This window comes from Lineus longissimus, chromosome 6 (assembly GCF_910592395.1).
Source record: "Lineus longissimus chromosome 6, tnLinLong1.2, whole genome shotgun sequence".
In the NCBI taxonomy this organism is placed as follows: domain Eukaryota; kingdom Metazoa; phylum Nemertea; class Pilidiophora; order Heteronemertea; family Lineidae; genus Lineus; species Lineus longissimus.
The window spans coordinates 16280317-16303405 of NC_088313.1; the positions used below are offsets into that span (position 1 = coordinate 16280317).

At 41.2% G+C, this 23089-nt stretch overlaps 2 protein-coding genes across 9 annotated transcripts in view; one reads left to right on the forward strand and one right to left on the reverse strand.

The window, feature by feature from the left end:
* The window catches only part of LOC135489658 (5-hydroxytryptamine receptor 4-like), a 52887-nt gene that overhangs the window by 14071 nt on the left and 15727 nt on the right, over positions 1 to 23089 (forward strand). Inside the window, exon 1 of one of the 3 annotated variants that reach the window (XM_064775109.1) lies at positions 10145 to 10195. The exons of the other annotated variants lie outside the window; for them this stretch is intronic. The gene's annotated coding sequence lies outside the window, so the exon portion shown is untranslated. Of the gene's footprint in view, positions 1 to 10144; positions 10196 to 23089 lie in introns of those variants that run through there. 3 annotated transcript variants of the gene reach the window in all.
* LOC135489669 (uncharacterized) lies at positions 11559 to 20681 on the reverse strand. Of its 6 annotated transcripts, none has more exons than XM_064775126.1 (2): positions 19466 to 19879; positions 11559 to 13864 (listed from the first exon to the last, which is right to left on the reverse strand). In XM_064775126.1, exons 1-2 carry the CDS (start codon positions 19492 to 19494, stop codon positions 12799 to 12801), a joined length of 1095 nt encoding a protein of 364 aa, XP_064631196.1. In that variant the 5' UTR covers positions 19495 to 19879; the 3' UTR covers positions 11559 to 12798. The 6 variants fall into 6 exon arrangements, with proteins under 6 accessions (XP_064631196.1, XP_064631195.1, XP_064631194.1 ...); XM_064775125.1 differs by lacking the exon at positions 19466 to 19879 and adding an exon at positions 18604 to 19455; XM_064775124.1 differs by lacking the exon at positions 19466 to 19879 and adding an exon at positions 20303 to 20681 and having other exon boundaries at positions 11560 to 13864.

Genomic DNA, 23089 nt, shown 5'->3' on the forward strand with positions numbered 1-23089 from the left:
AGACCCATCAGCGTATATATTTTGTCGCAGAGCATACCCTGGAGTGAAGCTGTAATTCAGATTTTTTGCGAGTGTTTGTTGTACACGGATCAGCAGAGACTGAGCCCTTGATGAAAGTGGCACCCGTCAGTGAAATAATTTTTCCTATTTTGAAAACACCGCTGAACTTATACAACATGATTAATTCCTGACACACATCATGTTTCCGTGACAGCTTGACTCACTTCTTTGCTCGCAAAGGCGCTTAAATCTTTCCTAATGGTTTGAAATGATCTTTATGTGTAAACTTGACTGAGTTTTATTTTTGTATCAGCTTTTTGTGGCAGGTTTCTCTGGATTTAAGGGCGTTGAAAATCGGTCCTCTTATAACAAGAAGGCGATCAGAAATCGCAGGCTGGAATTGGAAATTATCTGTTTTAGTCTGATAAAGGCGGCCATCTTTGATTTGAGGCAAAACGTAGGTTGGTCTTAACGTTTTAGGAAAAAGATTATGGTTTTATTCACCAAAAATGTGTTGTAAACACCGCAGACACATGCCTCCTCCATTATTGCCATTGGTAGCAAGAGAAACACTTGTCGGAACCAGAAAAGACACAAACAAGACTCCACAATAAATCCCTCCAATTGTGAGCGTTAACTCAATTAAACCAAATAACATCATTTACTCAAATTTAAGAATGAAATTATTCGGTGAAATTACAGATCAAACGATCCAGTCTTTAGACACCATTTCTTTATCTACTGTTATTCCCTAAGGCATACTTGGAGATTTCTATGGGGAAACGTGTCCTTCCTGCTAATCGCTGCGAGATTTCCATTTGCGCTTGTTGTAATTGGATATAATTGCTGATTATTCCCGACAGAGATGAGAGAGGGGCGAGATGATAGGACGGTTATTCACCCTACAAGACGATAGAACAAAGCGAAAACCAATTTTACTTACCAATAACACATAAAAAGGAAACCATAACAACTTAAGTTTAAGTATTCTTGCCGAAGCTTCTTCAATGCAACCGACACGTAAGGTGCACTTTTCACTATAAGAGCACAACGCCACTTGCTCTTGTGAATATTTTACTCGTTGTTTGGTAGAGCCGAGGTCTAAATGCAATTTGCAGTTGTTCGCTCCCTGGGTTCTGTTTGGAGACTTGAAAAAGCCCGGCCACCAACACATCGGTGCCAGCGGCCCTGGAGTGGACTAAGCTTTGTGCACCTCAATTCTTCATAATAGCTTTTCATAACATTAGCATCATGTCTTGTATCATACCTTATGAAAGAAAGGATGCCTCACTCGAGGGTACAAAGCTCTGTGTATGGCAGTGCGTCATTACTGTTGCTACAACCTTTGAGACAGCTTTTTCATATGATAACTTAATCATCTTTAAAATGAATAGGGAAGAAGAACAAGCGGAGCGCCTGCAGCAACCCTACCCTGCGGTCGATGCTGACCTCTCCCGAACATTGGCATTTGATGGTGGTCATATGTTGGTTTCTCGCTGACTCTGTATCAACATTGGCATTTGAAGGTGGTCAGATGTTGGTTTCTCGCTGACTCTGTATTAACATTGGCATTTGAAGGGGGTCAGATTTTGGTTTCTCGTTGACTCTGTATCTTGTTTGGCACATAATTTAACAACAATATGGCGGAGCGCAGATAGAATAATCGCCGAGTCGAGTCGCCTTTTGTCATCTCAGAGGATGCGGTGCACGAAATCGAAAGCACGACCTCAGAGTGGACAAGCGCTGATGTCGATTTCGAACGTCGATCTATTCATTGCGCCACTGTGATAGCCATAAAGATTGGTATCAAGGTGACAGTCACAGGCTAGGCCGCAACCACGCCATTAGCCAATCAACCTGTCTCGTCTGCAGCAGGTGTCCGCTCGTCTCAATCACATTAAATATAGCTTACACGACCCACTTTACCAACATGAAGCCTCTTACACGCACATGCTAACCAACGGAATTCGCTCATCAGCTTTCAGTTTGCTTGATTTTGCCATTGGCCATTTTGGGTAGCGAAGGACGATAGCCGTTGGAATTTCGGGAATGTTCTTTATCACAAGGGGGAATTCAATATTTCTTTCGCATTCATGAGATTTCATCAATGGTAGAATTAGCTTCCCCACCCTGTTGAAACCATCGAACTGTTGAAAGCACTGCTCTGGTAGAAATTTGAGAAATCAAGCATTTCCTATCTTGTAATAAGTCAGCTTCTAGGTAACATTCAATACGGCATTGCTCCATAAAATGTTACTATTTTTGCCTCATCTTACTGTAATAAAATCGTGTTATTCGTGCTACCTACGGCTACGCGATGTTTTATCGTAATTTAAACAAAATTGGCTTTGTTCATCCGCGGGGTATGTGGCGGTTTTATTACATCGCGACTGAGAGAGCATTGCTTACTTCCTCATCGGAAATGCATTATTGATAAACGTTTAACAAAATGGATTCAACGCTATTTCCAATCACTTCGCGAATTAGGATACAATCCTTTGATCTAATAGAAGAGGTACTTCGTTCCATTGAAAGATGCAATGAAACTGTCCATAACTTGTCAGCAATACCTTCCTTTTTGTTTGAGCGTAGAGTTGTGGAATTCTATTGTTTTGCATGATTAGTGCACAACAAGTAAATCAATTGAACCGATTATTGAACTTGGAATGAAATTACATCTCAGCGGACCAAGTCTCATCAGTTTATCCTTATGTTCATTAACAGTACCTTGCTTGTTTAAGAGAAGTAATGATGCCGAATCCATCCATCTTTCTTTAATGTCTAGTCGTGATACCCAACCGTTGATGTCTCTTATTCATAATTCTCTTTATTATTGACATCACCAATGCGTAATGTAGATTTGATGAGACCCGACCATTGATGGCTTCTAGTCATTAAAATCTCATCAATATTTCCATTATGGTGCGGGGTTTATAATCAAGCAAGTAGCAAAACACTCCCTCGGGTTCATTCTGGCACTGAGAATCCTTCAATAAATTTGTTGAGGGACTGATTCTAGGGATACTGACAGTGACTTACCCCTTTCGCAGCGAATGTTCGTCGATCGAAATAGCCACCGGCGTCTTGTATTAATAATGAAACCGTTGTAGAGGTAAACAGAAGTAGCGCTACTAAATGACGAAGTCTCCTTTCATTACCACATAGAAACATTTGCAGTCACTTGACTGGCACGCATGGCTTGCAGACTCGTGTATCAGTTCGAGTCGAAGAGCCGCGGTGCTGCAGTGACCCGGGTCTCTGAATAGCGGTCATGACCCATTACTTTGACTCTAGTGTGCCAACAAGTATTTATATAAGCACACCAACGCAGCATGCTGAGGCTTCCAGCGGTATTGCCTCCGTAGTCTACGCCCATACAGCTGAGCAATATCAATAAATTGAGAGTCAAGATGACGATTCGCGTCAGCTTTGATTTATCACTTTCACGATAAGTCAGCTGATTGACTCAAAATCAGCTCTGGGGTTCAATCGGCTGAGTCCCTCCAACAAGCTGGCTTACAGCTACATAAGTCCATCAAATCCAACGCGCTCCTTCCTTGATCCAATCTTGAAACTTCATACCTTGATCTTGCTTTGACCTGCCGTCTTTCCTCCAGGCCAAAGGCAAATCCTCATTCATGTAAGAACGTTAGCGCTGAGATGAAGATAGAATGACCAAGATGACAGCTACTGCGGTGTGCATGCCATCCATTACCGAGGATTTTCTGAAATAAAAGGACGTTCATCTTTCCATTTGTTTTTTCCCGACAATTCCCCCTCTTTTTTCTCTCTCGAATATCACTTCGCGCTGCAGCAGCGCCAGACTTAGTGCCAACCTTTGATGTGGCAAAGACGCAGTCGGTAAAGCAATTAAAAAAACCCTCACATATAGCAGAATATCGTAATTGGCTTCCTAGAATCACAGTTTCTGTTTCCAAAACGTCTTTGTGTCTATTTTAGCTGTTCGTCCGTGCGTTTTTGCGATGTGGTGTAGAATGCATTTAAAACACTCCTGGGGACTGTCGGAGAGAACGTGGTAAAAGCTTACTTTTTCTTTGAAAAAAGCATGAGTCAATGCCAAAAGCGTTATCTAACCTTTATAAGCATGTATTTTAGAATCTATTTCGGGGATATCTGACTTCAGTATCTATGTCCCTTTGGCTATCTGTCATTACACTATTCTTACTTGGGCTAAGTATCACAATATCCTCTTAGTCAATGGAAGCCAACGTGTTGGGAGGAGGCCCGGTGTAGCAGTCGAAAATATCCCTCAGGAAAAAGTCTCCGGCCTTATTGTATTCTGACGGATTATGCTGTATAGTTCCATAGAGTCCATGACGGTCAATACATGTACTCCAGAAATTGAAAGTGCAGCAGACTTCTCGTATCTAACCCTGGGGCTAAGTGCACTACTTAGCCGGCGTCTCGATTTCGCTACACCGGGTACGCAGTCTATGACATTTAGAGCAAAAGTGATAATTTCTTAGTGAAATAAGGGTTACACAACCCGTGCGCCTTGCTACATTCTGTGGGCGTTTTTTGCAGCACGTGATGAACTTATAATCCAAGTGCTGCACTGTGCAGGCTTGAAAAACTCCTTTCAAATGAAGTTAACTCTCCGCCGATTTGCTTTTGTGCCATACCATTATTTTTTACCATCTGTCTAAAGGATACAAAGCTGCGAGGCAAGACTTAAAACTGCTAAGCCACACAACTTTTCTGCATCCGCTACTGAGTCTAAAAACTTTCTGCGTAGTGCTGAAAAAGACCGGTTTTTGCGATTATTTCGTCGTTCATTGCGATTTAAGAGACAACGTGATGACCCTAAATTAGCTTTAATAGCCTCCTAAAAACACAATTATCCAAACAAACGCTCTCTTTCGTGCTTCTTTCTCATTAAACAAACTAGTCACGTGTATTTGCAGAAGCGACATCATGTAATTGACGATGAAGTCAACATGTCGTATTTTATCTGTCACTTTAGGTAAGGTCACTGACCATGCCATGCGACTGTACAAATTTATAAAGATGTATTGAACATTGGCATAAATTGTAAGATTGATGCTCTCCATATATGGAATTTGTGACAAAAACAAGGGTTACCATGACAGGCCATCACAGCCATCTGCAAGACAAGCAAGGCCGTAAACAGTGTTGGGAGGCAAAGAGATTCGAGGCAGAGGGCAAATCACCCATTCTGGCCCTAATGATATAAAACCACGGGTAAGCTCTGACAGATTGGCTTTTTTGTCGTTTTCTGCTGACACGCACGCAAATTAGATCGTAACGGACGTGTGGGCCGTTGTAATCATGGCAGCGGCGGATAAAGCGGCATGTGTATCGATTTCTGAATGCCTCGAAGAGGTACTAAGCGGATTCTGGCTTTTTCTGGCCACACCAAGGCGTGATGGTAAAAGCAGTGCCGCAGGGGCCCCATTAGTTGGGAAGGCTGAATGCAGTATGGAAAACCCTTGTTATCATTCAGTTCGAGTGGTTGGTCTCGTATTGGCTTGCTGAGAGTGATTCACCTTAAATATGAACCAGTTCAAATCCTTCATTAATTATCATCATGCCTTGTTATTGAATGAAACAGTAAACACCTGTGAATGAATAAACCCCTCCCTTCAACTGCTCGTCCTTTCATGTTCGTTGTTGTTATCAATTTGTTGGGTGAACCTTCAATTTCCTTTGATTGATTGGGTTTCCGCTATTCCGATTTGTGTAAGAATCTGCCTTTGAACAACAATGCTAGGCAATTTCATCTTCTTCGCTTTAATCAATGTGTTTGGGTTGAAGAGCAACAAACAGGATATTGCAGATGTTATTTTCGATGGAACTGGACAATCGGTACGAAACAGTAAACAAGTGGTATATCAATTGAACATTTTATCGTGACATGCGGCAACCTTCGCGTTTCCTAATCGGAAATAGTCGGGATGAATCGTCGGTTGTACGAATATCGCCGACATCGGCGGCGACATGTTGCTAGCGGATTAGTATTTGCCAGAGCAGTCGATTGGCTGACACATACGGTTCCCCACACGAAAAAATACAAGCATTACAGAGGCCGTACATGTACATGTACTACTCAGGCATCGTCCTTCGCCGGTCCTGAATGGTTTTAATGGTAGTTATCGTGCTGTTGGTCCAGCCACTCAAATACCTCTTGATGGGCCCAATACCATGATTCTGTTACTGATTTGGCTAATGAAGCAGCAATCAGCGTACAAGCATTGGCTTTGTTGCAATTGTGTGCAATAAGTACCGTCAACCATGTGATTGATGTTAAAAGGTTAGAATCTGGCGATTTGGTGTTTGCGATGACGCGTATCCTCATCAAATCATCAACCATTACATTATCTACATGTATATAACCATCCACTGATGCCATGAGCAACAAATATGTGTGCATGAAAACATTTTTAGCTTCCCTTGACCTGCTCTGTGAATATGGAATATGTATACATGTAGATGATGTATACATGTATATATATTGACACAATTAGAGACAAACACGTTTGTCTCTAATTGTGTCAATAGGCGCAACACCCATCCGTGACTTTATCAAATGATGAGGGTAGATTAGTCCTTGTTTAGAGCTAATTAAGTTCAACCTTAGCCTTCTCCATGACCCATCAATTTGATATAATTGTCCTACACAAATGGTCCTCATGACTGTCTATGAACAAATTTCGCTATGAAATAACTGTTCGTAGTAAGTATCATTAGTTTGAAGATCTACCACTGCATTTCATTGACAATGGTTATCTTTTTGAGTAAGTCCGTCAGAGCAAAACCTTGTGGGTGATGATAACAAAGAAGGATCCCCCTATTTGACAGGGAAGGTTTTATGTTACACCACAGGAAATAATTATTTTCTTTTGAAGTTTTTTTGTTCATTGATTATCATTTCAGAGAAAAATGCGTTCTCAGGCCCACTCGTGTAAGTATCAAGTAATTAATTGGGGAGGAAACCAGCAGAAACTACGTATATGACAAAGACATGCTTTATCTTAGCGAGAGTTTTGGCAAATCCTGTACGTATAGGATTCGCATTTCCAATAACCTATTTTTTCATTATTTACAATAACACCCATTATGTTGCATACCTTATTAAATATGGAAAGCATTTTAAATCGCATTACTAAAAGCATTTCGCACTTTCTTAGAACTAAATGCATCCGGCAGTGTATACAGAAATAGCTACTAATGACAGATGATAAGTCATTATGGTGATAAATATAAACTCTGATCTAGGCAAACTGTATCACAATGCACGCTAGCACTTACACACATACACTAGTGTAAATGTACTTCTATTCATTTACGAAATAAACATGCTAGTAAATAATACAGCACTGTCATAGTATAGTGCCAATTTCTTTTTTGCTTCGGATGTTTCTGTTATTAATACGTTTATCATACTTTACCACGAATCATCTTTGTTATTGTGAATAGATCTGACCGAATTTATCTATTTCATGTACATTTCTAAATTAGCCATTTCTTTTTCATTTTGATATATTGTTGATCATTTTCGTAATTGATAGCGTTCTGCGTCTCATATTTTACGTGCTCAATTGCTTGAGAAGATGTTGTCTGATTCATCATGAGAAATGGATGATTCTCGTGATATAGCGATTTGATGAGTTATTCAGAAGATTAAGCATCAATGGAAATAATATGTTCACCCTCCACATTACAGATATGTATTAAGAGCCGGGATGCGAAAACCAGAATTGGCTATTTTTCAAAGTATGTATTACCATCATACGCTTCTGGATTTACAAATAAAAGCGTCAAAACAGTCTAGCTTCCTTCAGATAGCAAACACGCTCAGTCAATCCTCCTTGCACAAGAAAGCTGACATCAAGAAAAAAATACGGCGAAAAACACCATTTCCCATCACTGCCTGCCGGCCACACACAAGTGCTTGTTATGAATGTATTGATATTTGTTCGGTGTGATGAGAAAAACCTAGCCGATTGTTGGGACATGGCAGTGAGTAATGGATAGTTAAGTCAGTAAGAGATCCGAACCAAGGCCCGCATAATTAAATGACATCTGAATAAGGTTGTGTTGTGTAAGTTACTTGGAGTTTGTATGTGCATTTTAATGTGCATTGCTCCAGTGCCAGCAGTGTATCATATCGTCATGTGATTGAAGCCACGGCGAGATGTTGTGAACAAATGGTAAATGTGGCCGTGACTACACAGCCTCAACTCCTCAAGGATATTGCCTGGGATGTCGGCAATTCCTTTCGCCGTTTAGATTGGTAAGTCTATCCATCTATTGTCGATGTAACAATAGTTTCGGGTTGTTACTTACCGTCATGATGTTATGGAGTATACTTTCCCCTGGCTATATTGCACAACAGACAGAAACCCTATCTGATTGACATTCCAAACGCGCCAGGATATAGTCTGCTCATTCGCCGGTGTCCATCCGTCCTATTCACCATCCGTTACATACCCGAGGCGAGCCCCCAAGGTTGGTCGCTTTTCTTCTTCTACGTTCTGAATGTGAGATGGACTTGCCGTAACAATAGGGAGACAATCTGCTTAGCTATCTTCATAGGGTTATGACACTAACCTCACTGTGAGAAAAGAAAAGTCAACAAAAGGGCGGCAATCAACAAGAGCTAGAATACAATAGCTTTGAGAGTCGATCATTGCTTTCAGCCACAAATAGGTTCTGTGAGTAATCTCCAACGTGGCGTCAGATGATGAGTTCGTCAATGACCACAAGAGCTGTGAACCCGACTGAAACAGAGTGGTGACCAACAATATCGTACACATGATAAGTGTGATTGAAGAAATTGAAGAATGGATTCACCATCGCTGCGGTTGCTCCGGCACCGATCACAGCCCATCGACTCCTACAGGGTGTTTGACCTTACACTCCAATGCGACTTTTGGATGAAACCTTCTGCAAGCAATAACATTAAAAGCAATGCACTGAAGGTGGTATTATCCCGGCATTATGGCTGTGACTCCACTTGGTATGAAAGGAAATTATTATTAAAAAAAACTTCTGAATCACAACAAATCACCTCACCAATGATGTTATGATGTTGGGTATTTCTCTTATTGATAATGGAACAAGAGGTAGCTTACATGAATGTACTTTGCGAACGAAGTTTGGCTGCTGCCTTTTCCAAAGGGTAAGACCGTTGTGACTGACGTTGTATCAGATCCGAAAAAGTGTCGCTAGAGTGTCCTTACGTGGAAATGACACCGTAAATGGCCAGCTGATGTCGGTAACTGGTAAAACCTGGACGCAGATTTTGACGAAGGACGCTGGACGGTAAGTTTTGTACCATTGGATTGCACTGTCTGGATTCCATGAACCTGGCCTCTAGTTCAAGATGAGTAGTTTTTTTGCTTTTGTAACCTCATCACGTGAACAGATCAACCAAGGTTTATAGCGTTGACCTTGGCGTTGACCTAAATAACTTGTACTGTAACATGAGACGACCGCCCCTTATTGAACTTCCTCAATTATCGTCTAGACTAGTGCACTGACATCAAAGGGACACAGGTGACCCGACGGGGCGTCGATTTCTCGGCACGGACTGGACTGAAATATGGCTGGGACGTCCAGCGTCCAGAATCTGTGTCCAGGTTTTACCAACTACCGCCGATGTCGCAAACCATTCGGGAAGGTAGATTTTCTGTCGATCCAGTAAGGAGCTTAATTCACCTCAACGTTTCTCTCCACCATTGCAAACAAGTGCAGCTGTGTTTGCGTCGGTTGGATTTCAACGATATTTTGTTTGGACGCACGCCAGTCTATTTTATTCCTTGCCCGCCTTATATTGATATTTAAATCTTATGAGAGCTGCGAAACGAGTATAAAAGCATTTCGCTTATTACCAGCTTTGGTGATACCAGTATGTATGGATCCTTCCCATTAGTTATGACAGCAGAAACAGCTTAAAGTGGTAGTTAGTTAGGAGTTCGGCGCTGGAACTAACGCAGGAATAATATACATGCTCCGCGTGTGTCAGTGTACGAGTCGATATTCTGGCAACTCTATTGTGGACTTTGACAGGTTTAACGGTTTTCTCTTGTTAGTCGTCGTGTATTAAATGAGTGAAGAATTGCCTGCTTCGGACGTGATGGTCTTATCTTTTGTTTTCGATTTCTGTGGATTACATTCTAATCAATGATCTTCACGTCATCCGGAGTATATGGTAAGGTTTTTGTCTCTTCAACAATGTTACTGTTAGATGCAGATTTCGCAACTGTAATGACTGTTTCATCGCTGTATTTATGGGGAACGTCGATTCCTCGAACTCGTACAAAACATGATATACGACTGTCTACAAAAACAAGGGTTTTCCTGCACGGCTCGCTATTCGATCATTTCATGCATAATGAATGATTAAAGCAAATAGAATCCCAGTGCTAAATAAACGATCAGAGGAAATTCGAAACGTTCTTTGATGCCGTGATAATTTCCTTTTCTTGTCACTGCTTCTTCGGATTTATTTTCGGGCCCAATTTAGAACTGATCTTGACCTTATCAAATCTTGTTGTCATTTGGTAAAGTGATGCTCTCTTATCTTGTTTGGCGCTCTAGGTATCCTATTTAAGAATGTCGCTACTTTTTTAGAGAATTTGCATGAGATGATGATTGAATTTCATTTCTACCTCCTCGGTTTGTGTGTCGACTGTGACAACCACTATCTCCAGTTCGGTGTCAATTCCTTCAAATCAATTGTGCTACATGTAAGCTTTATGTAAATTACCTAGCCACCGGACCCACCCTTGAGAGTCATCGTCCACAAAGAACTTTCTATTTGTAGAACCTTCTTCTGATCTCTTGCGAAACCCATCACCGACATCAGAAATTCTAATCAGTGACCATCTGCTGCCGGTGTTCGCCTCTTCTCAAGCTAATGTGACAACCTGATGAGTTTTTTTTGCCAAAGCGTCCAACAATGCTGCTAGTCTGGATCTCGGGGGAAAGCACGTCCTTTGATGACGACCTCCTAAATATACCTTACATGTACTCTGCCTGTCTAGCTATCTTTGTCTCTTGAAATTCACGAGGATAAAAGGATGAAAAATGAAGCCATCTTCGAACTGAACAGTGTCTATCTCCGTTTTATCGATGTCAACGAGAGTTGTTTACCCCTAAACTGTTTGATTCCATCTGGTCGCATGTGTTCGATTACGGCGAACCCGCATATCAGATACGGGCACGTGCTGAGATTAGATGCAGCTCGTGTGATATCAATTTGACTAAAAATCTGCAGATGGCGCCTCAGTCTTTACAACGTATTCTCGATGTTTTTAAATAATTCTAATGCGCATCTAGCTTATCGTTGAGACGTGATGACACCATCAGCATCTTGGCACAATCTTGACACCAGATGGGCGTTAATTCGTAGAAGATTCCGGTACGGTACGAGTTTGTATATGTACACTATGCTTTCAGTTTGTAGTATACATGTCTCGTTCATTCTTTCAAACTTTGGCCAGTTTTCGAATTATGCTCTAGTCGAAGGAACCAAAGCCCGCAAGCAAGTTAAGGAAATAGGATAATCAAATATATATTATCGTATATACGCATATACATACAACACATTGACTAATGTATTTCAAACAAATATCCAACCTGTAAAAAAAAAAGTTCAAAATTTATTATGCTCAGCATGAAAATAAACGGTGTGAAGATTTTATCATATATATCAACGAATATACAGATGGCCCAAAAAGGAAAAGCATTTCCATTTCCACCCTCGGACTCAACGCATCAGTGGCCTACCAGTTTAGAATCTTCACCATGTTTTGCTTCTTCACGATATCTCGCTTCGGACTGGTTTCAGCTCCACTACCAGTTTGTTGTGGCAGAGTAGGGGGTAATTTGAGTTGAAAGAAGAACGGAGTTGGAACATTGAGCTTCATGGTTGGAACAACTGAAACATTACCCCCGACTCTGCTCACAAAATTGTCTCCGAGGGAAAAACTACTGGACTGAAACACGGTGCTTACTCTCGTTTTTCTTCAAGTAAGGTTCTTCATCCACTCGTGCTTTGGGTCTGCGGATGATGGAAGAATGCTCGAACTTTTATTTGCCACCCTGTAGTTATAAATTTATCCGGCAATCGTTCACTGCGGCTACAATCTATAGATGCCGTTACACAAGGAAGTTCTGTTGATGTCCATCTATCTTGTAAGATAAATGTTCGCTCACATTAAATCAACTGGTAGAACATCAACCAAATAATGTCCAGTTGACATCAATTATTAGGCTTGAAAACGATTTTGTATCAAAAGGCAAATTACTGCCGCCTAGCGGTAATAAAGTCCATCATTTAACATCACACATGTTTTGTTTAAAAAAAGAAGTTTCTTGAAAATATGTCTAATAGTTCGAATGGACAGCTTAGACAGTAGTTTCCTGAGCACAATCTCTCTCTTTTATATAACTACATGTATGTACATCATTTGTAGGTGTACTACTTTTCATATTACATATCGTTGTTCTTGGAATCATCTGTGCAGATGGACACCACTGTGAATATATACAATGCATTCGGGCAAATGAATGTATTTACAATACATTCGGGCAAATGATTTACAGGAGACCATCAGCAGTAGCTCAAATTCAGCATTAAAATGTTGTCGAAAATTGTCGCACCACAATGAGTCCTCTGAGTGAATTATATAACCATCCATCAACACGAAGTGTTCACCTGGTAATGCAGGGGACCGGTTTTTCAAAACAATCAATAATCTAATAAACAACTACAGAAGTGAAGGCTAGATTATTTCCAATCACAGTGTCCTAGCTCATGATTTCTTTCTTTCCATATAAAATATATCGAAACATTTCACCTAAAGTGCTGTTTAATTTCTTAATATCTTCCTCATTATGTTCCTTGTCATATTTCCTATACCATAGATGCATTGCATAATTCCTACTCCAATCATACTTCACACCAATTCCGTAAATTTTTTTAATTTCCTGCCAGTTGGGACGGTGAATGGTATCCCATTCTGTGTGGACTAAACTCGGATAATTTTTGGCCATAATTCCAGGGAGTTGGACGGAATGATAATTCCAGTTCCCGTCGTTGAACGACACATATTCCGTGTGCCACATTCGCAAAAACGGCGCAAAAGCCTTGGACATAATGAAACCATTGCATAGCCAGTTTGGTAACTCGAATCCCATTGTTGTATCATGATGCAAAAAGTCGTCCATAGATTTTAACATTATTACATCTAGGTCCATATAGATTCCTCCATGTTTTAACACTGCTTCTAACCGCACAACATCCGATTTGTGCTCCGCAACACTGATATGATTGCCATAGATGGAAGTGGGGCCAACACGATACTTCATCTCAAGTTTAGAAGTCGCACTGATTTTCACTTTACTTTGCTCCCAATATTTTCCTTGTGGTTCCACCTCATACCAAAACATAATTTTCTCCGGCTTTATAAATTTCAAAGCGGCGCAAATGCACACATAATGATGGAACCTTAGCGTCAGCTTGCTCCCACTATACCAGGTGAAGTGGACAATCTTTGGAACCGGTTTCTTCGAGTCGAAGGTATTCCCTTGTGATGTCAATCCAGGAATGCTAATCTTTTGCGTTGGTCCGGGAACCTGTATCTTCTTTTCGACTATTTTCTCGACTGTCTGTGTGGTTATGTTACAAACTGGGGCTTTTTGTTTTATGGGTTGTTGCAGCATCTGGCACCGTGATTCTTGAAGAAATTTGAAAGATGACTTTGTGTATGTCAGCAGCAGCAGTAATCCTAATAGTAGCGTCACTACCCAGAAAAGGAAGAGCTTGGCGTAGGACGGCCCCATGCTTCCAGCGCATCCGCACCCGATGCCGGATCTGCAAAATATGAACGAAAATGCTAATGAAATGAAAATTCACGAGACAATGTTTGCATTCTCCTTCTTGATCAAACAAATGCCCAGATTGAAATGCCAGTCTGGAATATTCGTCCTCCCACACCAGGCCATTGTAATTTAGTGTATCATATATATAGCCTATATGTATATGTTTGTGTGTGTAGTATAAACAATATAGAAACAACATACATACCGCATAATTCGTCACGGTTGAGTAAACAATGGCAATGACAATAATGATCATTTCGCCCCGCCACGGCTCGCCTCGCCACGGCTGGCAGGAAAAAAATGGAAAGGTGACCAACGCTCTCCGCAAGAGTCTGTTAGTCCAAATTCAAAGGTGAATAGAACGGACGAGATATTAAGTTGTGAAAATGAGACTAATGCCGAAGAGAGTAATGAAATCAATGGTGGTCCCAAGGACAAGGTGGTGACAAAGACGGATAAAGTTGTGGTAGATAATCCTCTTCTAGCATGATATCTGGCTTACAAACCGGTACTGTAGATACGTATGTTAATCTTGCGAGTACGCTTTCTTTGAATGGCAGTGGCTCCAATGTATCAAATACACTCTCACACTTGGCTAGTGAGTTAGATATACCCAGAAACCACGTTCCTCTAACTTTCAAGGTACCTTTATTAGGGCTGAGTTTTATAGACTGCAGCAAACTGCTGCTGTTAGTGTTATCAGAGATTTTTTAATGTATAGAGACTTACTTTCGGGGATAGATATCGATAATATGAATGTAATTCTTGGGGTGCTCTGTAGGCCTACTGGGTAGCCCTGTGTAAATGTCTATGCCTTATATGTAGGGATTGGATTTGGGAGGGTCTTTCATTTCTTTGTCATCACTTTTTGTACTTTTGTTGCACTTGCACTTTTGCACATTTGTAATGTACATGTAATTTAATTTACATGAATAAAGATGATTATATATTCCTATCTATGTAGGATGCTCAAAGTTCTACTGCTACCACGACAGATTAGCATGATCTTTATTCACGTACATCATACATGTACATGTATATAGTATACGGTACGCCGTATGTAAATGTATGTGCAACCCGAACCAGCTCCCCTGCACTGGGCTCGGGACTGGATCGGGCGCGCGGGGGGACCTGTCCTATCAATCTCATGACACGAAGTATGGAGGAGCGAGCCTGAGGGTACCAACTATCACTGTCTTTCGGGCCCTGCTATACAAAGGCAAATACTACGCTCATAATACCTGAAAATCGGGATTTTGAGTTTCTGTTGCAGCACAAGCAATATCAGATTTGCAGCTGCCGGCTGAAAGCGTGTGTACGACTCCGACTCGGCTCTTTTCATTGTTGGGCTGTAACAATGCAAATTACGTAACGACGCGTCAGATAAAAACCACGACGTGTGAGGATAGGGAGTTTTTCCCGAATAGCCGGGCGAGATGACGAGTAACAACTTGACACTTTTACAAAATTCATGTATTTCAAAGACGCGCGTATTCATCCTTTGGTTTATGGCTTCACAAAAAACGGTCAATATGTACCTGTTATTATATATCTCCAGTCACGGAGGCGGTCGACGGGAAATAAAGAAGTCCTTTATCCGACTTGATATATCTGTCACAGGTCGGATCCCGAAGACAACAGAGCCATTTTACTGGATGTAAACGTCTCGTATGATTTGAGGTCACATTATTGACGTGAACACGCGCCGTTGGGGGTGAAACGGCACTTCTAACAACTCTTGGAGAAATCTTGGCTATGCGTGGTTCATGTGTTCATGATGGTTGAGGGTAGAGAGACTAAATCTTTATGGTGCGTGTTTCTAATAAGGCCCCATCACATATTACCCGGATGTTTTAGGTTAACCTATATTTCAAGGTCACATGGGCTTAACTGTAAGGCTTTACTGTGGCACGTTTTGCAATTTTAGTCTTCCGGTCTTTCCAGTTGGGAAATAGCCATTCGTCTTGGTGTGGCAAAACGCAAGTGATTTTCGCGGCAGAATATATTCGCGATCGTGACCTACAAAATAACCTGAACGCGATTATTTTTCTGTTCTACAGTATAGGCCTATATACATCCAGATACCATGTTGATGTACGGATATCGGCGTTGTGCGTGAGAGGTGCGTTTTAGAGGTGGAGACTCTGATGTGCAACGCCGATGCATTGGCATGACACCCATTCGAGACTGACTCCCTGAGCCCGCTCCGATCGGAAATCTTCTCAGACCATGCAGGAGCTATAGGTTCAGGCGCGATCAGTTAGATCGTTTTTTTCACGAGGAAACTAGCCAACGCCCAGCTAGAAAAAGCAGAGTATACCCGAGGTAATACATACTGTGTTGTATATCGCGTTATAGGGCTACTCACATATTGATAAACGCAGCGAGAGAAACAACACATAAAGAAGCGAATTTTAAACTCTTACCTAAACTAAGAAGAAAAGGGTCCTCAAATTCTGTTCTGTAGGCCTACAGGCCGACCCCCCTGACATTAAGTCCGCTTCTACGCGTCAAAACCCGAACACCTAGAACGTCCAAGTAACGTGTCTTAACAGAACACAAACGATACATCTCATTGATCGACCTTAATGCTATGCTGCGTTGATTTTGAACAACAATGATGGTTACGACGAAAGGATCTGACAGGACACATGCAGACAATTCAATGAAACTTTCATGTATTTTTAGGTCAGGCTTTTCAAGTTGAGACATTCCTTTGAGGGTTTTGAATATTTCAACAAATAAAATATGGCAAACACTGACAGGACGGTGTTACACCGGTCTCTGGAATCGTCCGTGTTTGCCATTTTTGGTGTTCCCCAGAAACGCTCCCATCCCAGATACTGCATTTGGGTACGGGTTGAAAGGGTGACATAACTGTTGGAGCCAGGTTTAAGCCACTGCACCAAGCAACCATCAGACGAATGGCTTTTCAAAATAATCAGCGATGCGTCTTAAGTAAAAAAAATTGATGTCAGTGGTGTGAGCTTCTTTGTGCCTTATACCAGCTCCAGACCCGTCAAGGACTTTGGTCTCTTGGCTCGGGGTTCAAATTATCTTATATATGTATCGACATTGCTAAGCTTTACAGACAACGCGCGTCGCGGATGTAACGGAGGCAACACCTCTGGAAGTTCGGTATGATAGGCCTATATACATGTACATGTACATACAAATGTATTGTAGGAAACAGTGCTTTCATCGATTTCCGCTCACGGCTTTTGAAATATTTGACATTAACGTCCTATTTTAAAAATGCATAACACAGTTACTATTGTGAAACATCTAAATGTATGACACGGTTTATTACTTAGGATATTTAGCTTGAGCATTATCAGTAACCTTACACTGTGTGTATGCATCATATACATGGATTCGCCATTTGAATGCTATATTTTTTGGTTAGCAATTTATTGAAATCCAACAGGAGTATATAGTAACTATGAACGGAAAGAGCAACAGTCCCTGAAATTTGTTTTCATGTGGGTTTTACATTGTCATTTACATGCTCCAGAGACAAGAACAGATACAGATTCGGATATTCTTGATATTGTGTTATTACTATATAGCCATGGTAACCGCTTCGGCACAATTAGCGACCTTGTTGCTAGGGGAATTATAGGTAACGAGAGAATTATTGAATGCTTTGGCTTTCAATCTATAGGGTCGAGGGAATTGTCCCTTCGTGTGATGGTTCTCATGTCCATGGCAACTCTCCAGGTTTTGATATCAAAATATCCTGTGTACCAGTGCCTAAGTGGCTCGAACATGCTCTTGACGATATGTTTAATTAATGTATAGGTTCCAATTAAACATGCAGAGATCAATATCGTTTGCTTTTGCGTCGATAATTTTCTCTGTTCAGAAGAGAAGCCGAACAGTTGTAGGTATGCTGGACCTTCATGCGTTTACGACCATGACCTCGAGTTCACACTTTGTATCAACATATGAAAAATAAATTCAATCTTATGTTATCTTTTTTGTGTCGTCTGAGGATCTGGTGATCTCAGAGTCTTTTGTACCACGCGCCAACCACGAGCGTGCAATATTTACCGATAATTGTTTTGTTTTTGTTTTTGTTTTTTTTTTGGGGGGGAGGGGTCATACTGCTGCACCTACTTGTGTTAGAATATTCGCTCGCCGTTGGACAAATGTAAACAAATCCACTGCCAAGCGCGCTTCAACATGCTTTTCCTCGGTCGTTACTTCGGGCAAGTCTTTTTTTCATTATCTAAACTATAATGTTTATAACTTGGGTATAGAGAATTAATGTTTGTGTGTGATTTTGTACATGCCTGGTGGGAAGAATAACTTAATCTATAAATTCATGCATAAATGCATGATCTTCGAAATTCTCACATGAGAAATCTACAGTGCAACCTCCTTTAGCGGACACCTTTACCCACCGTAAAAATCGTTAATTCAATAATCCGCGCATGACCATCGGCCTCCGACGCGCGATCGCGATCGATATCTGGACGCCGATATCGTCGTGTTAGTTTATCAGTGTCCGCGGTCACGAACGTCAGGTTTGGCTCGGGATGGACTCCCTCTCCTTGGTAAAAGTCAAAGGGCACTGGGCATATAATGGTCAGATATGATGACCGGGTCCAAGGCCGCTACTAACAGAAGAAAAGTGTGATTATGTTCACAATGATTTGAAGCGACTCAAATTGATGACTTATAGGCCTAATATTCTTATCTTGGTGAATATCCATATTTTGAACCTACCTGTACACAAAGCATATCCTTGATTTATATAGTCGCCGTAGCCCCCTTCTCCAAGTCATATATAAACTTGTAGTATTCAAGTTTAACCTATTGCAATGGCTTCAAAGGAAGTCGACTAACTGAAACGTTACTGAACATGCATTAGGTTATATCGTCAGATCGATAATACACTGTGTGTATCGTTAGGCTTTGTTTACCGATAATACCAGTTAGATGTAAGCGCATTGGGTCGTGCTGCGCGATGCATTGTTACAAAAGAAAATACGCGTCCCAGGCTCCGCGAAACAGAGGAATCGGAGGAAACAGAGAATTCATCGGTCTGCAGTCGATATCATGACGTCATTGTATAGCCAGCTGTGAGAGCTTTTTTTGTTTGGAAACCAAGTACGGGGAGAGAAGGATTTGCACGCTGGATGTGAAGGTCATGTTTCAAGTGAACATATCGTGTAGGATTTACTCTCCACTGAAGGTCTTTTCGTGATGTAAAATTTCTTAGAAGAGACCTCACTAACCAACACGATGGTCCTTGTTGATAAAATTACATTACAAAAGTGTACCTGGTAAAAATGGGTATATGAAGCATGAAACAAGAGTAGGGTAATGTGAATATGTAATGTCCCATGCGCCCTGTCACGTGCTCTCACTTATGATCACGTGGTCCTTCTCGAGTTCCTCGGATCCAAATTGGTTCCCGGTTAGTGGTGGCGCTGGGAGCCATGTACGTGACAGTGTATAACTGACTATGACATTATCGGTTAGCCATGTAAAATTGTAGAAAACGATGTGGTTGAAGTGTTGCCAAGTGGGCCCTAAATGTAACGAAATACGAATCCTCAGTCACCAAAGTTAATAGTTGACTTACCGGTATTTTAAACGGAGAATGCGGTCCATGCAGATTCAGGTTTCGACCGCTCTTTTTCTCTCACTGGTCGACCTTGTCCCAGGTCCATACAAAATCCCGAAGTTCGCCCAGCACCATATCAAGTAGGTTGGAATGTGATTCTTCGGGTATTGATGTATGTGCTCAAAGTCTTCGTACATTATAACAAGTATGCGACCGCGCATATATTGTTAACATAAACTGTTAAATGTATTATTCAGTTGGGGGTGTACTAAGATATACGAATCGTTTATGCCTGCGGACCAGTGTGCGTCAGTGTCGCGAATATCATGAGTCGAGGCATAATTTGTTGTTAAAAACACTTAGGTAACACTTTTCGCTATTTGTGGTTAAAGTGCTACAGTACAAGTAATTATTACGAACCAGGTGAGGAATTTGTCGGTGTGAATACGCATAAGTAATCAGATACACCTACCGTATAAGCTCAGCTCTTCGTGTTCGATTTTATGATATGTCTTTCACAGTAATACCATGGCCTCATTGGATTCTATGCATTATCTGTACTTGGCAATACGATTTTAAACTGAGTACATCCTTTGAGAAGCCACCATGCGTAACATACTTACAAATTATTTTCGTAACATCAACGCCTCTCACGGTTCTATGTCTGTCAAAGGCTCTGGGCAATTGGTCAACGCAGTCATTGGAGACACCGCGACACCGCGACGACATACAATAAGTCAGTTGATGAATTGAGGAATGAAATTTGAACTTAGTAAGTTGTATTCATCATAAGTCATTTGCAAAAAGGATAAGATCGCCTTATGTCCACAACACTAATTTAGAATTAATACATACCTCCGCATGGAAATGATAAACGTCACAGATATATATACTCCAAGCAGAATCAGAATACGCATACCGGTCTACGTCTACCCGTTGTTAGGCCGGGAGAGTAATCAATAACCAATCGAAATGAATTAGGTGCATTTCTCGGCGTGAAATACCGAGAGTAAGAGCTCTTTATTCATCATGTCAGCCCACGGATGATTTCAGTGAATTAAAAATAGAAAGTGACCCTGCACGAGAGCGACACGATCAATCTTCTCTATTGACAGCAATGCACTACTTGGATTTGATCATCGATTGGAAGGTCATTCGATTTGTGGATTGTCAAGCAATAAGGTATCGTTTGCGTTGACTTCATCGGCGGCCTGTCATCGCCTTGCCCGCCAAACGTGATTGTTTATTTCTTTTGAGAAGCACACAGTGTTCTGATGAGAATCAGGAAGGGGATACAGTTTTGCCATTAGTAGTTAACAGGACTGGTGTATATTTTGCTGTGAGAAGCTATGCCTGCTTTTGAAAAGTATACCCGATTGTAAATCAAACTCATTCGACCGGCCTGATTCGGAATTAAAACATGAGTTTTCTCTTTATGTTTATGTCGATTTGGCATGATCAGTTCTATTCGACTTTCCACGTTCGCTCCGCTTAAACAGCTTGATCCTCAAGTTTGACTACACAACGCCAGCCCGGTCTCTGTATACATGCTTCCCGAAATTGATGGCTTGCATTGGAACTAACTTTACCCCCCTTGTCCGTCATTAAAGGCATTCAAGTGTGTTGGTCAACCATGACTATCTCCTTTGTCCCTCCACCATAAGGCCTAGTTTCCCCTTATGACATCACTATTTCGGACACTCAGCGCCCCATTTCTGGAAAGGTGTATAGCACGAACCTGGATGAAGAATACAGTATGCATTTATACACTAAAGAACATATCGTATCGGTGTATTCCTGTTTCGCCTATTCCTGTTCCGCCTATTCCTGTTTCGCCTATTCCTGTTTCGCCTAATTCCTGTTTCGCCTATTCAAATGTATTGCTAACCTCCCCACAGACGTAGGAATATGAACCGTCCCTTACTGACCGACCAAACCCGAGGAGAGCCACATATGTACGCATTGAAACAATACGTCAATGGAGAGAGGGACATAATGAGTTACGTTGATGCCATCAGTTACCTTGTCTGACATAATATCATGATATGTATTTTCCACCTTGTTTGACTTTATATGTGCTGTACCTACATGTATATTATGACATGGGTTTTACAGCTGATTTTGATCAAATAATTATGAGAATGTACAATATTATGTATTTTTATCAAAAACTCATGAATTCAGTTTTCATAAAATAAACGACTGCTTTACTCTACTTAATCTATTAGTTTTTACTGTGTGTCAGTATGGTCCTATGGTCCTATGGTCAAATAAGTCCCGGACTGTCCCCGCTTTCAAGGTGACTCTTTCAAAACGGTCATGGCATAACAAAGTTGATGGCATTTGATTAGTCAAATTGTCATCACATCGTTAACATCATCCAATTGTCCCCTCACATTTTCCCCATAAAATGGACATGCATCCCTAAGGTTCCCCGTGGGAGAGTGGATTTATTGTAGGGGAACTGGAAAGTAGGCGAAACAGGAATAGGCGAAACAGGAATAGGCGAAACAGGAATTTTGTAGGCGAAACAGGAATAGGCGAAACAGGAATAGGCGAAACAGGCATAAACCATCGTATCGACTACGTTCGCTCATACACAAAGCGTGACCATCGCCTGACGATCTCGGCAACTGGCTTATTTGTGTCTCGTACAATGAACGTAGACTTTGTGAAATCCAGTTCCATTGACTGCACCTTTTAAAATGCAGCAAATAATATTGGATTTTCAGAGGTCAATTTCCAGTCAATCAGTGTGGTCGCTTGGAGAAGCTCGGCGCTCTCACTTTAATGATTCCTATCATGGAGGTTTGAGGTTTGATTATCCAAGATGGCCGCGAGCAGCGGTCTCAAGTATACCGACTGAAGAACCCCGCCTTCAAACGAAGATATAACTTATAATCGAAGAGGTTCGTCGCAATGCCCGTAGGAGCCAGAATTTTAAGTATATCTTCTTTCAATTCAAAGCAGCATCCGTATTAAATCTTAAAGAGCTACTTGAAGTGAGATATATAGTGGAAGTCGGAGAAGAAGGTATCTCATCAAAGTGCAATGTTTTTTACGCATTCTTAGACAATTAATGAAAAAAGCGAAAAAAGACTAAGACAAAGTCTTTTTTGGAAGAAATTTACCAGCATCACAAATAGGGCTGGCACATGCACTTTATGTCCGTTTTGTGAACAGACGCGGAAGAAGTTTTGTTTTTAACGCAGTGGTTCATCAATTAACGTTTCTGCCACACGCGTCGACAAGGCAGATACAAGACGTGCATAATGTCCTGTCCTTCTGAGCCATCCACGTATATACCTCGGTAGAAAATATCGCGCCAACAATGACAACACCTTTCGAAACTACTGAGCGAGTGTAATGCACTCAAAGCACAGAAGCTCTAAGAAAACAGAAGCACCGGAGTGGCTGTGATATAGCACCACTGCATGCAACAACCTGTTATCGCAGACTCGATAATAGTAATTTCTAATACGCAGCCCCAAAGGTGACGCCTTAAGAAACATATACTCTCGAGTTGATCTTATGACCAAGTTACCTAGGATACACAGCTAAGCAGGTTTTCGTCGTTTAATTAATTAGCAATATTGGAGAAGCCCCTCAAAGGTAGGATTACGTCGGCTTAAAAACTTCGTA

Coding starts and splice junctions, on each gene's coding strand:
- LOC135489669 (XM_064775124.1), bottom strand. CDS start 20,364: ATGCGTATTCTGATTCTGCTTGGAGTATATATATCTGTGACGTTTATC. Junction 13,865..20,302: donor TTTATCATTTCCATGCGGAG/GTATGTATTAAT, acceptor CATATTTTGCAG/ATCCGGCATCGGGTGCGGAT.